At 54.2% G+C, this 15,146-nt stretch overlaps 1 protein-coding gene across 3 annotated transcripts in view; it reads left to right on the top strand.

The window, feature by feature from the left end:
• The first annotated feature begins 322 nt into the window (after positions 1-322).
• THBS2 (thrombospondin 2) overlaps positions 323-15,146 on the top strand; it is a 28,262-nt gene continuing 13,438 nt past the window's right edge. Inside the window, exons 1-11 of one of the 3 annotated variants that reach the window (XM_059940818.1) lie at positions 323-486; positions 3,170-3,238; positions 4,626-5,182; positions 6,358-6,442; positions 9,012-9,208; positions 10,823-10,963; positions 11,536-11,632; positions 13,023-13,190; positions 13,438-13,614; positions 14,357-14,530; positions 15,016-15,143. In XM_059940818.1, coding sequence (XP_059796801.1) covers positions 3,193-3,238; positions 4,626-5,182; positions 6,358-6,442; positions 9,012-9,208; positions 10,823-10,963; positions 11,536-11,632; positions 13,023-13,190; positions 13,438-13,614; positions 14,357-14,530; positions 15,016-15,143 — 1,770 coding nt within the window. In that variant the 5' untranslated portion in view covers positions 323-486; positions 3,170-3,192. The remainder of the gene's footprint in view (positions 487-3,169; positions 3,239-4,625; positions 5,183-6,357; positions 6,443-9,011; positions 9,209-10,822; positions 10,964-11,535; positions 11,633-13,022; positions 13,191-13,437; positions 13,615-14,356; positions 14,531-15,015; positions 15,144-15,146) is intronic. The other 2 variants (XM_059940821.1, XM_059940822.1) reach the window with 2 other exon arrangements.

The following is a 15,146-nucleotide window of genomic DNA, read 5'->3' on the forward strand; positions in this document are numbered from 1 at the left end:
AACCAGATCTGAAGCCTACAACTTGCATTCTTTCTCCTAAGCAAAAAGGGGAGTTCCAGCCAATCTTGCTGGTTTTATTTATAGCATTTTATTTCCTGAGAGAAGACAGGAAAAGTCAGTCTTCCCCTCACTCATCTGGCTTCTCCTCTGTGGTCCCCCAGCTGCGGGTCGGAGCAGGGGCGGGGCTACGGGTGTAGGGGGAGGCTGGACCGGACCGGCGCCCGGTGCTCCAGCAAATGCGAGATCAGAGGAGGAATTATGTCATTTCTCCGAAGGAGTGAGTTCAGCGTGCTTCCGCGTGTGTCTGACTGACAGCCCCACACAGGACCCAGCGCATATAAGGAGCGCCTGCTTCCCGGCGGGTGCCGAGCTCTGAGCCCAGCTCCTCTGCTGAGTGGGGCTGGGTCTCCTCCCGGACCCTCATACCTCCGGGACCCCATTCCCAACTCTGAGAGAAGTCATCCCTGCAGGATTTCCACATACCAGGTAAGAGCTTTTTTAAAATTTACCAAAACATTTCATTGTAGTTTAATTTTCAGAAAAGGCTCTTTTTGATTCTAAGAGGGGAGAAGGAGAAAGTGCAGAATAGGTTTAAAGTAAGGAGGGGGCATGCCTATTAACACCTAAACAGCAAACCTGTCTTCACCGTGTATTTGTGCTGCTCAGTTGGAAAACGGAGGCAGGTAAACTCCTTTTCAGCGCTTTATTTGCAGGAATGATGCTGTGACCTTCCCGGGCTTTCGCATCACCTGAGGATTCTTGTTACTTTCGTGCATGTACCTGCCTGGAAACTTGGGCAGAGGCTTCTGTTTTCAGCTACAAAATAAGACGTTTCCACATACAGTTTGTTATTGAGGTGCGGCCATGAGAAAGAAACTAGAAAAAAATTGTTCCTCAGAACGTGGAAAATAAGCAGAGAGGTTATAGAGACAAATTCTAAACATTTTTCACAGCTGACAAGTGTTTTTGAACGTTCTTAATGAATGATATTTAGTAAGTCTGTGAAGAGTGTTCTGACTGTCCGTGGACTCCAGCTGTTCTTGAAAGTGTGGGGAATAATTTGCAGATGAAAAGGCAGCGGGGAATTAGCGTGACTTCTGTAAATCCGAGTTGGGTTCCTTTGGGGAAATCACGGCACTCTCCACCGAGGGAAGGAGGTATTTCTCAGTGAAGTTATGTTTGCTTTGATTGTTGATATAAAAAGAATTTTAGAAGATCTTTACAAGTTCTAATGATATTCTGTTGCAGACTGCTTTGGAAACCTTTCCTTTGGAAAAAATATGACCTTAAACAAGCACTAAATGTGTGAAGTGAGGCGTAGGATATGGGAGCGTGTGTCCCCGTCCCTATGGCGTGTGTCGTAGGATATCATACGTGTTGCCTTCTAAGAACACAGGACTTGATAAGGCTGTACCAGCCATACCCACGACTCCGGCCCTGCTGTGTTCTGTTTTGCTGTCGCGACCCCCTGAGATAAGATGGGACAGATGGCAGAGTGCCGCTACTTCTGCTTAGAATCAGAGGATTTGATTTTGTTAGCAACAGAGTTCAGTGTACTCCCTTGAGGCTGATAGGAAGCTGAGCCTCCAGAATTTGGAAATTTACATTTTGGATGGAGCTTGTCTTTGCCAGAGGCAATGGTCACTGCTGTCTGCAGGGGACAGAGGTGCACGTGTGGCTGAAGGGGGAAAGGACCCGAGCTTTGCAGACGTGCCTGCCCACCGTTTACTCTGAAACACTTGCATAGTGTTCACTGAGTGCCAAGTGCTAGTCTAAGTCCCTTATGAGGGTTCACTTGTGCAGCTCAGCCCTCTTGAGTCCTATTAACATCCTTACTGTCACTCGTACTGTGCTGGGTGGTCATGGGACAGCGCATTCCAACGAGCAGCCATGCGCCCTGTGCTTGCTGGGCTTCACAAGCCTTTACAGACCCTAACTTGCTTGATTTAGTTCTCACAATAACCCCATGAGTAGAAAATTTAAATGCCTATTCTTCATTCTACAGAGGAGGAGACTGAGACCAGAGAGGGTAAGTAAGTTTCCCCAGGTTGCACAGAGGGTGCCTGACAAGGCAGCTCTGAGCCCGGCCCGGCGGGGGCTTGCATGGGTACACAGCTGGCTCCTCGATGTGCAGGTGGAACTCAGCGAAATTCTGGACTTGCTGTGGAAAGACTGAAAGAAAGTGTCTGGATCCCAGGGGGAAACCTGAGGGTCCTGCGTGGACCCCGCTACCCCAGGGGATGGTCCCCATCTTGGGCGGAATGGGTAGTTCCAGGTTCCCAAATCCTTCTGGAGAGGGGACTCCTTGGATTTCTTCGTCACTGAGAAGCTCAGGATCTTTGAAGCCCTAAGCAGGGAGGGGTGAGGGTCTCAGCTTGGCTTCGTCTCAGCGGGGCGCAGTGTATCGCTGGAGGGGCGTTGGGACCACGTGCTCAGCGGGGAGACCAGGAGGCCGAGCAGGGGTTAACGGTGGATCGGGCTCCTGGCCAGTCTCTGACTTCTGGGCCAGTGTCTGCTGAGCCTGCCAACTGAGAATCCTCAAGAATGGAAAAACAGGCCTCAGGAAAATAGCAAAGCAAAGTAAAAATGATTACTGAGTAGAAGGCTATTTTTTTTTTTTGTAATTATGATCCACCAAACTAAGTTTACTTCTGACTCATATACAGTTAATATTTATTCTATTTAATTAAGTCATGTGCAACTTTTTTCTTGGCTATTTACACAAAATGTCTTCATAGGTTATTTTCCCCAAGCTGACATTTTTCTGAATTCAAACTTCCTGGGTTTACATCCTGGCTACACCTTTCAGTGGCATCATTGCTCTGGGCAAGCACTTAACTTCTCTGAACTCCACTTACCCGTCAGTAAAATGGAGATGATAATAATAGTTGTTGCCTCCTAGGTCATCATGAGGGTTAAATAATATGAATATTTAGGACACCATTAGCACAGTGCTTGTCAGCAAATGCTAGACCAGTGAATACCAGCTACAGTTAGAAGAATCCATTGGAAAAGCACATTTCCTATCTAGCTTTAACTGCCCACAAATCCATGTGTTTCTGATTTTCCTATACAAATTCTTTTTAAATGGTCGTATGAGTAAAAATTCCAATGTACACTAGACGTTGAGGTTATGTATTCAGAAGTAACGGGTCTGATTTACCTGCAGGGGTCCAGCTGGGCAGAGGCAGGATGCTGTGGCCGCTGCTGGTGCTGGCCTTCTGGCCTTGCGCTCGGGGTGAGTGTGGACCGCCCCCCACCCCGGTGACCTGGGCTCCCGGAGCAAGCCTCACCTGTGGGAGGAGGATGGACAAAGTGGAGGCCTGGATGGAGCACCTCACCTCTTGGAACCTTCTTAACGTAGTTTAAGATAAATCCTCAATTACTTTTGAGTCCATACACCAGGAAATCATTTATTTTTGGAAAATCCAGGTGGTAGAGAAAGATACCCTCTGACCTGGAGATGCAGTCTTTTGCTGGGCGCTTTTCACCTTTTTTCGTATGTGATATTTACAACATACTAAACTTTTTGGTGTTTTATAACTTCTTTCCTTCCCACTTTTTTTTTTTTTTGCTCTTAAAAATGTATTTCTTTTCTTACATGTGTTTCTTTTCTTACAACGTGATTTTTAATGACTGTATAATATTCCATTAGAAGGTAACCCCCAGTATTTTTAGGTCAATTCCCGTTTACTTTACACATCCCATCTACACTAGTATAAATGATGCCTCATGGAATACTGTCGTGAATACATATATCCTAGAGTTTGTGATTATATATTTAGGATAGCTTCACAAAGTAAAATTGCTGAGTCAAAGGTTTTAATTATTTTAAGGATTTTTGATATATGGGCAAATAGCTCTATTGCAGGTAGTAAAATGACACTTCTATCAACAACACTATGTATTATAATGCTTTAATTTGCCAAGTATTAGATGAAAAGTTATTCTCTGTTTAAACTTTCTGTTCAGAAAATTATTGTGAATGACTTAAAGTGTTAGGATTTGGTGAGGTCTGACAGCGTCTCTTTCCAGTAGTTTAGACGGTGACTTAAAACCATTCGTTTGTGGCCTAATGGCTCATCACCTCTCAGATGCCCCCCTGCAGGGTGAGCTCTGAGTGGGAGCACGTCTTTCTACAAAATAAGGGATTCCCACGTGACGAGCTCAAGTCAGCTGATCTGTCTAAGAAAGCGACATGAAATGTAATCGCTTTCTAATAACGCGCCAGTGGCAAGATCGGAGGTGCACGTCCCTGCAGGATGCCCTTCTGGGCAATCAGATGCTAGAAAGAAGGTCGCCTTTGAGCTTCAGCTCTGGGTGGAAGAGCAGGCGGCCAGGGTCCTGGTCCGGGAGCAGGGGGGACCGGGCATGACCCGGACGCTGCATCCTTCCTGGAGGAAGGCTGGCTGGGCAAAGCGTCAGCTGGTCTGAAGAGAGGGCCCCTGACTGGTCAAGGGCGGAGCTGGTCCTGCGGAAGCAGATGTCTGGGGAGGGAGGATAGCGGGGGGTTTCGAGGAATAAAGCCCTAGCACCCCGGTGAGGAAGGGGAGACTTGGGGCCCCGAGCTGAGGATGCCTGCACCTCCTGCTCTCCGTGACCTCCTTGCTCTGCTCCCCGGGCAGCCAGCGACCAGGACGAGGACACCGCCTTCGACCTCTTCAGCATCAGCAACATCAACCGCAAGACGATCGGGGCCAAGCAGTTCCGGGGGCCGGACCCCAGCGTGCCCGCCTACCGCTTCGTGCGCTTTGACTACATCCCTCCGGTGAGCGCGGAGCATCTGGATCGGATCGCCGAGGCCATGCGGCAGAAAGAGGGCTTCTTCCTGACGGCCAGCCTGAAGCAGGACCGCAAGTCCAGGGGCACCCTGCTGGCACTGGAGGGCCCAGGCGCCGCACACAGGCAGTTCGAGATCGTGTCCAATGGCCCCGCCGACACCCTGGACCTCACGTACTGGGTGGATGGCACCCAGCACGTCATCTCCCTGGAGGACGTGGGCCTGGCTGATTCCCAGTGGAAGAACATCACCGTGCAGGTGACCGGAGAGACCTACAGCCTGTACGTGGGCTGCGACCTGATGGACAGCTTCACACTGGACGAGCCCTTTTACGAGCAGCTGAAGACAGAGAAGAGCAGGATGTACGTGGCCAAGGGCCCCGCCCGAGAGAGTCACTTCAGGGTAGGTTCTGCGGGACGCAGCCTAGGGCCTGGGGACCCCAGTGAGGGCCCCGCTTAGTGCGCTGCCTTGTTGAGGGGTCGGGTGTGGCCTTGGAGAAGCAGACACACATGCACCTACCTACAACAAGCTCCACGTGCACAATGCACACCCACTGGCACATGCAATCATGTACACGTGCACACACTATACACGTATACACACGCATGCACACACACTCATAGACACTCTTACGTGCATACACAGCACACACGGCTTTCTGCACCAGGAATGAGCAGAGCCAGCTCTCACAGGTGCCTTTTCTTAGCTGCACAAATGGTCACCGATTTCCTGATTGAAGATTGATTTGATGATTGAGGAATCAACCCCATTCAAATGTCTCTATAATCCCAGACCCCCAGATTCCAGTTCAGTACTGACATGACCGGATGACAGGAGAGAAAACTATGTTTTCTAAGGAAGGGGCTATTGATTTCTGAGGGAATGGTTCCATGTTCACCTCAGTTAAAATATTTTTTACAAGAGGATCTTTCTAAATGCAAGTGTTTAGAACCTGCAGTGGAGTGTTAGTAACTATTCTCTCCCAGGTGTGTGTGTATTCTTTGGAAATAAATGTATGGTTAGACTCAGTTATTTCAGTAAAGGCCTAGAGATGCTGGTTGTGGTCTCTGCCCATTGTCAGGAAGCCCCCCAGGCCCACGTGGCCGACTGGCCCGGCTGGGACGAGCCCCTCACTGTCACAGGGCGGATGGCCTGGTCTCATAGCTGTACCGTCTGTTCTGTGGTTGGAGCAGTGCACGTTCCCGAGACCGACGGCCGCATGCAGGAGCACCAGGCACCCTCAGAGTCCCCTGCGGAGAGAGTGTGGCCCCCGCTGTCCCCTGAGCATGTCCAGAAGACAACACTTGCCATCCCTCTGGGGGCCACCGCCCCTTCTCTAAGACACTCTTCCTTCTCCTCGGGTCAACCCCACTGTCTGCCTCTTGCCTCAAACGAAGCTTCAAAGTAACATATGCAGATAACCCATTAATGAGATTTCAGACCTGCTGAGGGTAAAAGCGCAGAAGAAAATGTTCTCACTGCTGTAAGGTTACATCTTGTATTTTTGAAATATCGTTTAATGTGGCGTCGAACATTTGCTGTTTATCCAACTCTGTTTCTTTCCTTGTACATTTCAGGGTTTGCTGCAGAACGTCTACTTGGTGTTTGAAAACTCTGTGGAAGATCTTCTGAGCAAGAAAGGTTGTCAGCAAAGCCAGGGAGGTAGGTGTCTGAGCTGCGTGTGGTGCCCCATGTCCCACCTCTGATGGGTTCCTCCTTTGGTGTGTGGGGAGGGGCCGGTGGCACATAAGTAAACATGTTGGAATATGTTTCAAGTGCCGCCATGGCCTTGAATGAGTTCGCTGGTCAGCTTGGATGTGTTGGCCTCTGAAATAATACATTGCTTGAAGGATTAATTATGAATATATTTTAATTATCCAATATAATCCATTTTACATGCCAAAAAATAAATCCCTGGCATTTTAACATGATTTTAAATACATGCAACTATTCCAGTCTACTGATGTGTGAAGATCATCTTAATAAGATAACACCACAGATGTTTTTCCAACCTGGTTTATGGAAGATTTTTATACTATTCACAACTGTTGATACAGCCTTATTATGAAAATGGACACCACTTGAATCATTGACAGATAATCCCACGCTGCCTGTTGACTGCATTTTGAATTTACATTCAACCATAATTTGTCAACATTGTCTTGAGCATTTGATATTTGAAGGTCACTATGCCGGGCTTTTTGAATGCAATGTGTCATTTCATCTTCAAAACCCCTTGAGTTGGGCTCATCCACTTTCCTCACTTTACAAATAAAGAAGCGAGGTGCCAGGAGGGCCTGCTAATTGTCGGGGGAGTGGCCTGTGAGCATCGGAGCAGCGCACCTCCCGCCCCCAGGCTGAGTCCCACACAAGAGGCTCTTATCTGCCACGTGATCCCATTTTCCGATTTACTTCCATTAAAAGCCTTCTTCATGTCAACTGTAAGCAAATATAAATTGTTCTTGTATGGATCCTTGCGTAAGGACACGTAGGATTTGATGTCTGTAATGCACAGTTGTGGCTTTGTGACCCAGCCCTTGACCCCGGAGCGGGAGTGCTGGCTTGACGGTTCAGAGCCTGGAGCCCTGAGTGCTGGCACCGCAGGCAACATCCGAGTCTGTCCATCCAAGGCTGTCCACCTTTCAATCTGTGCGTCTTTCAACAGTTGGCCAGTTGAGTTCAGGGAAGGAAAGAAATTAAATTGTGACTTTTGGTGGCCTGCGCAGTGAGAGGACCTTATAAGGCCTCCTGTCACACACCCTCAGCTCCAAACTCGCTGAGCACCACAGCCTCTGAAGCTCTGGACCACATCCCATCCCAAACCGCCAGCTCCGGCTGAAATGCCAATATCAGCCCCTTTGGATTAGGTCATAGTCTTTTTTTGTGGGGAGGTGAGGTCATAAAAAAGCAAAAGTTCTAAAAAGGCTAAGACAGTACTAACTGACATCCCACAGGACACAGAAAGAGAAGGTGGTCCCGGGGGCCCTGATGGAGGGAGACTTGCTTGTCTCTAGATAAGAGATTAGCATCCTTGGAAGTGGTAACCCGGCGGGGTGGGCACATCTCTGTGACAGAGAAAAGGAAAGGGGCCACTTGACCCTCGATGGGGGGCGGAGAGTGGACGTGGCCCTCACCCCGGTCCCTGCCCTGCATGCCACGAACGGGGGGTGTCCTATCCTGAGGAAGGGCTCTGCCCATCTTCCATGAGGCAGTCGTGGGACTTCCAGGCGCTTTTGTTGTTGCTGTATTTTTATTCTTCTATATACATGTAGTGATTAATATGCTTATGTCTGTACGGTTATATATGGTTTTAGGTCTGGTGAGTCTGAGGTATCAAGGTGAGTTGCAACAAGGATTTACAACCAAGTAACAAAACTCGATCATAGACTGTCTGACAGAATTATAACATTGACAAGTCGTAACTCAGTAACGGAACGTATCAGACAAGACAGCTGATCATCACTGCGGAGAGGACGCTGGGGCTGGCTTGCCGGCCGCACCCCAGCTGCCCAGGTTCCCCCGAGGGCGACACCCGTCTCGGCACTTGCCCAGATCACTTTTGTAACTAGTGGCATAGCCGCGTGTGTCCCACGTTCAGGGACTTTCAGGGGCTTGTACTATTTCTGGGGTAGTGAGCTCTGAGCCCATGGTTGGGATTCTGCCTTTCGGGGGTCTCGTGAGGCCAGCAGAGAAATGACGAAATTACTCATTTAGCAAGAAAAGAACTGAATTTGCCTTAATGCAGTAGCCAAAAGAAAAGGCGTTTGGGATGGAAAAATGGGATAAATGAGGAGTGAAAGGAGTTGTCGGAATTTATGGAGAATATGGGGCTGGAAACAGGTTTAGGGTGGGGGACAAAAAGAAGGAACTTATCTTAGATAATAAATTATATAAATATTTATATAAAAACAAGAGAAACAGGAAATTGTTGCCTCTAATGAGTTTGAACACGATGCATGATGCAGATGTACGTCTCCGAGGCGTTTTGCATTTTTCCATCCCTGAGCTGAACTTTCGCTCTGCTGATGGGTGGTGTCTCAGGCTCAGTCCCCACGGTGCTGTGCGGTGGGCAGCGCCCTTTGGTACAAGCAGGGCCGTAATGGGAAACACCCCCACCAGCTCTCGGGTTCTTGGGCGCCACGTAGCTCAAGTGCTCTGGATAGCGCCCCGCGGGCCCGGCCAGGCTGTGGCCAGAGGCCGGCGGGCTCACTCTTCCGCGTCTTCCCCGCAGCTGAAGCCAACGCCATCAGCGAGAACACGGAGACGCTGCACCTGAGCCCCCCAGTCTCCATGGAGCACGTGGGCCGGGGCGAGGACAAGGGCCCGGAGGTGTGCGAGCAGTCCTGCGAGGAGCTGGGCAGCATGATCAGGGAGCTCTCAGGGCTGCATGTCATCGTGAACCAGCTCCACGAGAACCTGCGCAAAGTGGTGGGTGCCCGGGGACCCTCCTCGAACCACGAGTAACCTCGACTGTCCACCATTAGCCAGCACTATCCACCACGACCCCCGACTAGCCACTGCTAGCCAGGAGTAACCACCCAGCTCCCTGGACGAACAGGCTGGCGGTCCCGGATGTGTGGTTAAATGCCGTGTGGCTAGAGGGCGGGAGAGGGATGCTTCTGGAAAATGTGCCCACGGGCCACGGCCTTCCTCTCAGTCCTTCAGCCCTGGGGATTCGTCTCCCAGGAAACAGAAAGCCTGCACACGGAGGGAGGCACGTTCACGTAAAGAATGGCGTTCAGAGCGGACCTGTCCCCGAAGGCACGAGGTCATAACAGGCAAATTGGTTTTCCTCTCCACAGCACGTCGAGGGGGAGAGCACGTGCCTCGTCTTAGGAAGCGTGCTTCAGGGCTCAGAGCAGGTTGCTGGCGGCAAGCAGCCTCCGCTGGCCCATCCTCCCGCCATGTCGTCCTCAGGCTGAGCTCAGCCCGAAGGAAGCTTGTGCCCCGGGGCGGGGGGCAAGGCCGAGGGAAAGAATAACAGAGGAGAGGGGTCCCCAGGCCCCTGAGGCTCTGCTCCACCCAAGGGCCCTGAGGGGGTTCTGACTCGAGTCCTGGATGGGGCACTTCCGCTCCAGCTAGGGCGCTGGCTGGGCAGTACCCATGAGGAGTGTGGCTTCTGGAATGTTCTACCACGTGCTGGGCAGGGGCAGGAGCGGGAGTGGGGGTGAGACCACCCTTCCCGCCCAGCACTCACCACTTCATGGAGCCTCCAGGGCTGGGGGCGCCGAGACCAGGGACACCTGCAGGCGGGGGCCCTGCCGGGCGGGAATCTTCATAAACGTGGAGGACCTTCCCCCGAGCTGCACGTGGCGTGCGACCTGCAACTCTCCGGCTGCTTCGGGACACAGCGCCTCGGCCCTGCTGGTGCCGGTGGCGTCCGGGTGGTCCCGGCGGGGGAGGGGCTGCAGACCTGAGGCCGAGACAGGAGCGGGGGAGCCTTTGCCCCCGACGCTTCTCTCTTTGAACTGAAAAGAGCTTCGGGAGAAGTTTACCTACATTGGCGTCGGGGATTAAGGACATTCGCCAGCTCCCTGAATCACACAAAAACATCAGGATGGTGTGTTTCTGTCCATTTTGCGCCAGAGGTGGGGGGGTCCGTATCTTTTGGGTGATTCTCAAAGCGCCCATTATCCCCAAATCAGAAACGTTAGCGGGAACAGGGTGCCTAGAAGGAGGGCGGTGACAACACACGCGCTCAGGGGACAAATGGTGTAACTTTCACTTGGTTGATTTTTTTTTTTTTAAACTTTGCATTGTTTCCTGCAGTCTGTAACCCCCAAGACAGCAGGGCTTATGTCTGTTTGCCTTTGCCGTTGTGCTATCAGAGCCGTGTCTGTCACGCTTGGAAGAATGGATGAATTCAAGAGTTGAACCTTAGTTTTCAGCTGCGGGTGGCGGGAGGGACCCCGCCCGGAGGGACCCCGCCCCCCGTGGTCCAGCATGAGGCTCCTTCACGACTGGACGCCCTCCATCCGCCCGTGTACGACGGCTGCATAGCCATGCGGCGGCTGTGCTGACCCCTTTCCCTCCTCTTTGCAGTCAAATGACAACCAGTTTCTCTGGGAGCTCATTGGAGGACCCCCCAAGACCAGGAACATGTCCGCCTGCTGGCAGGACGGCAGGTTCTTTGCGGAGAATGAAACCTGGGTGGTGGACAGCTGCACCAAGTGCACCTGCAAGGTGAGACGGGCACACGGTCTCCTGGCGGCGGCCCGGGCTGGGGGCCTCCCGCGCGCTGCTCCCCGTGCCGCGCGCGGGGCGTGGGGAAGGGGGCCACCTCCAGGGAGGCCCGAGTCGGCCCCGTGCTTCTGCGCCCAGACAGCCGGGGAGGGTGCAGCCAGTGTCCCCCGGTGGCTGGCCGGCTCCCCACTTGTTTGTGTTTGATGCCACTCGGTCCTGCGAGGGCCTCGGGTTCGGCACAAGCCGCTGGGGGTGGGGTCACTGCCCACGACACGACATGCCACTTGGTTTCCTTACGTCCTGCCACCTGGTCTCCACTGCTGGGGGCCTGGACACCGGACGCCGCTGCGACCTTGCGCGTCCTCCCGCCCGCAGCGCGCGGAAGGCCCGGTGCCCGTGGCTCTGCGGACGGAGAAGGGAGCTTGCGGCGCGGCGAGAGATGCGCGCGCGTCCCTGTACCCGGCGGGGTCTGCGGGCAGAGACCTCCAGCCTTCCTGCCGACCTTCCAATCCAGCCCTGGGTCAGTGTTCACGTTCCTAAATGAGTGACATACACGCCTCTTTTCCTTGTAGAAATTTAAAACCGTTTGCCACCAGATCAGATGCCCTCCCGCCACGTGCGCCGACCCGTCGTTTGTGGACGGCGAGTGCTGTCCCTCCTGCTTCCACGGTGAGCGCCCGGCGGGCGGGCGGGCGGCGGCCTCGGCTCCAGCGGCCCCGGCCGTGTGACCGTGCGGGTCTGTGTCGGACGGTCCCGCAGGGGCCGGGGCTCCGAGGTCCTCCCGAAGCGCCCGGATGCTCGTGGCTCCGGGGTCGCGGCGCCCCTGCTCCCCCTCAGCCTTCCCTCCTGCGCTGGTCCAAAGCCACAGCCCCCGCCTCTGTTTGGAGACCCCGTCCCCCTCCCCCAGCTGACCCTGGAGCATCTGCGCCTCCTTCACACCCGGCTCCCCGCCCCCTTCCTCGTGGTGTCGTCAGCAGCGTTGACTGAATCGGGTGGTTTCTCTGAGACCTGCTCCGCGTGCCCTGTTTGTCTTTCGCTGTCTGGTCCTCATCCTGGTCTGGGGGCCTTGAGCCTGGTGACCGGGGTGGGGCTGGGCAGCTTCCCTGTTCGGGGAGCCCACGGACATGAGCACAGGCTCCGCCCCTCCATGAATCCGAGCAAAATGTGGCTTTTCCAGGTTTCAGATTCTTAATCTGTAAAATACAGAATGAGTGTCCCCATGACACAGGGTTAGTTTTAGGATGAAAATAAACAGCACGATATGTACAAAAGTGCCTGACGTATACTAGGTGTTAAACAGAGACCAAACCGGACGTGCTACAGAGAGTAGCAGTGTAATTGCGGGAGCCTGAGGGTCCACGTTTGCCCAGAGGGAGCCGTTTCACGTTGTTGAGTAAAAGCCCAGGAAAGGTCTCCTCAAGTTCTTCTCTTCCTGCTTCTGAGACGTTGAATCGTAGCATGTTCACAGGGTTCTTTCCTCCCTGAATGTGACAGCAGGGTGATGGTATCTTTACTATTTACCAGAAAGATCTCTTGCATTAAGGTACATCTTTTCTGTTATTTAGAGATTGATAATTCCCTGTGAAGAATTTCTTGGCAAGAAATTGCCTTTTTATGTAACTTGTTCCAATTTAAAGTATTTGGAATGAAACTTCGTGTCCTGTAGTTTCAACCAAAAATTGAAGTTTCATCACCATATATAAATCAGCACACGGAGGTTCAGGCGGAAGCAACTCACATCTTAGCAACTCCAGCGAAACCTTGTGCAGGCAGGGTTCAGCGCTCTCCTTTGTGAAGCCGTTAGCAACATCCACCTTAGAAAGACCCCTTTCCTGCCTGTAGACACTGGGTTTCTGGCCCAGCTCCTCGTGCATCCCCCTGCTTCCCCTTTCCTGGGAGGGCAGCCCCTGAGCTCCGACCCTGGCACAGACGTGGGGTGGCCTTGGTGTCTGCCCCCTGCCAGCACCCACCTGGGGCATCCAGCTCGGACCCCAGGGCTGGGCTCTGCTGTGTGGGGCAGTCCCTGGGGAGGTCTGATGGGCAGTGGTGTTCCCCCCAGCAGACGGCGAGGAAGGCTGGTCCCCATGGGCGGAGTGGACCGAGTGCTCTGCCACCTGCGGGCCTGGCACCCAGCAGAGGGGGCGGTCCTGCGACGTGACCAGTAACACCTGCCTGGGGCCATCCATCCAGACGCGGTCGTGCAGCCTGGGCAAGTGCGACCACCGCAGTGAGTGTCAGAGGCCGGGCCGGCCCGGGGTGGGGGACAGGGCCCAGGCCCTGGGGTCTTGGGGGTCCTGAGAACCCCTGCTGCTGCCCTTTCTGGGAGGTGCTCCACCCGGCCCAGGTATCCTGCTCTTCCCCACCTGGGCTCCCCGCTCCTGCCCGGTTGATGAGCAAACTCCCCGGACGGGCCAGCCCCGGCCTTTCACTCAGCGCCCTGAGCCTCTGATGCCCTTGTTCCCTCCACGCGCTAGTCCGGCAGGATGGTGGCTGGAGCCACTGGTCGCCTTGGTCCTCCTGCTCTGTGACCTGTGGGGCCGGCAATGTCACCCGCATCCGGCTCTGCAACTCACCAGTGCCGCAGATGGGCGGGCGGAGCTGCAAGGGGAGCGGCCGCGAGACCAAGGCCTGCCAGGGCCCGCCCTGCCCGGGTGAGTGGACCACGGCGGGGACCGGGCTCGGGGCCGGCCTTCAGCAGGACACAGGCGCGGCGCGGCCCCGCGAGATCAAGGCACTGGGATCCCCTTGGTCGGCTGGTTTCTGGAAGCTGGGCCTTGGGGTGGATACCAATCGCGGTGCTCAGCTCTGACCTCCCCTGAACAAGCTCCAGTTAATCCACGATGGAGCAGAAATAGGCCAGGACCGAGGGGGAAGCGACAGCAGGCATAGGAGGGGGTCTCAGGAGGCGGCCTCCCCTGCATCTGGGGCATCTGGGGCCTGGGTTTGGGAGGACACGTGCTCCCCGCACCGGGCCTGCTCTGGGACTTGGGCAGGGTCTTCACCCAGAAAAGGCTGTGCTGTGATTCTTCTCCCTACTGAGTTATCCATCCTGATGATGAGTGACAGCCATTTAAAATGAAACTCAGCTCCACACAGCTTTTCAGACGTGAGCACCTCTTTTCCGTGGCACGGGTGGACCCGTAGCCAGCGGCCCCCGGTCAGTGGTCCCAGGTTCTGGGCGCAAAAGATTGTGTGATTTCCCTTCCCGGAGACAAAACAAAAACAACTGAACTGTCATCATCTGCATCCCTCCCTGGCCATACGGTCCCGAGAGGACTTTCCTACCAGGTTTCCTCCACGTGTGGAGACATGGCCTTATCCCAGGCTCTTTGTCCTGAGCCCCCAGCACAGGCCGCGCCCCCCCGAGTGACCCCTCTGTCCTCTCTCCCCCAGTCGACGGTCGGTGGAGCCCCTGGTCCCCATGGTCGGCCTGCACGGTCACCTGTGCCGGAGGGATCCGGGAGCGGACGCGCATCTGTAACAGCCCGGAGCCCCAGTACGGAGGGAAGGACTGCGTCGGAGACGTCAAGGAGCATCAGATGTGTAACAGGAGGAGCTGCCCCGTAGGTGGGTGTGCACGGACGGGCCCACGGCCTCCAGCCTTTCGGCCGACGGGCGTCTGTCGTGGGGTCTGGACGCTCCAGCCGCAGGCGTCTTTGAAGACACCACTGGGTTTTAATTCTGATTAAATGTATAAAAATGCTTGGAAAATACAGAGAAGAAAAATCAGTTGTACTCACATGAAGCTTTACCCTCTGCTCTACGTCCCTCTGGCATTTTTACACAAAAGCAGAAAACATGCCGTGCAGAGTGGAACATCGTAGGTAGTGCGGTCACAGTGGACGCGTGCCCCGTGACCCCCTACATCTCCGACGCTTTATCCTTGGGGGCGGTGGCTTTGGGTGGCTGTCCCCAGCATCTTCCTAACCCACTCAGTTTCGCCACAGCTGAGCCCCAGAGTGTGTGAAGGGCATCACCCGGGCCTCGCGTGTGGCTTCATTACGGCGCTGCCTGCTGGCAGCTGCTGACTCTGCCCTGCTTCCTCCGCGCAGACGGCTGCTTGTCCAACCCCTGCTTCCCCGGAGCCGAGTGCCGCAGCTTCCCTGACGGGTCCTGGTCCTGCGGCTCTTGCCCGCTGGGCTTCCTGGGCAACGGCACCCACTGCGAGGACCTGGACGAGGTG

Source organism: Balaenoptera ricei, chromosome 12 (genome assembly GCF_028023285.1).
Source record: "Balaenoptera ricei isolate mBalRic1 chromosome 12, mBalRic1.hap2, whole genome shotgun sequence".
NCBI classification, from domain to species: Eukaryota; Metazoa; Chordata; class Mammalia; order Artiodactyla; family Balaenopteridae; genus Balaenoptera; species Balaenoptera ricei.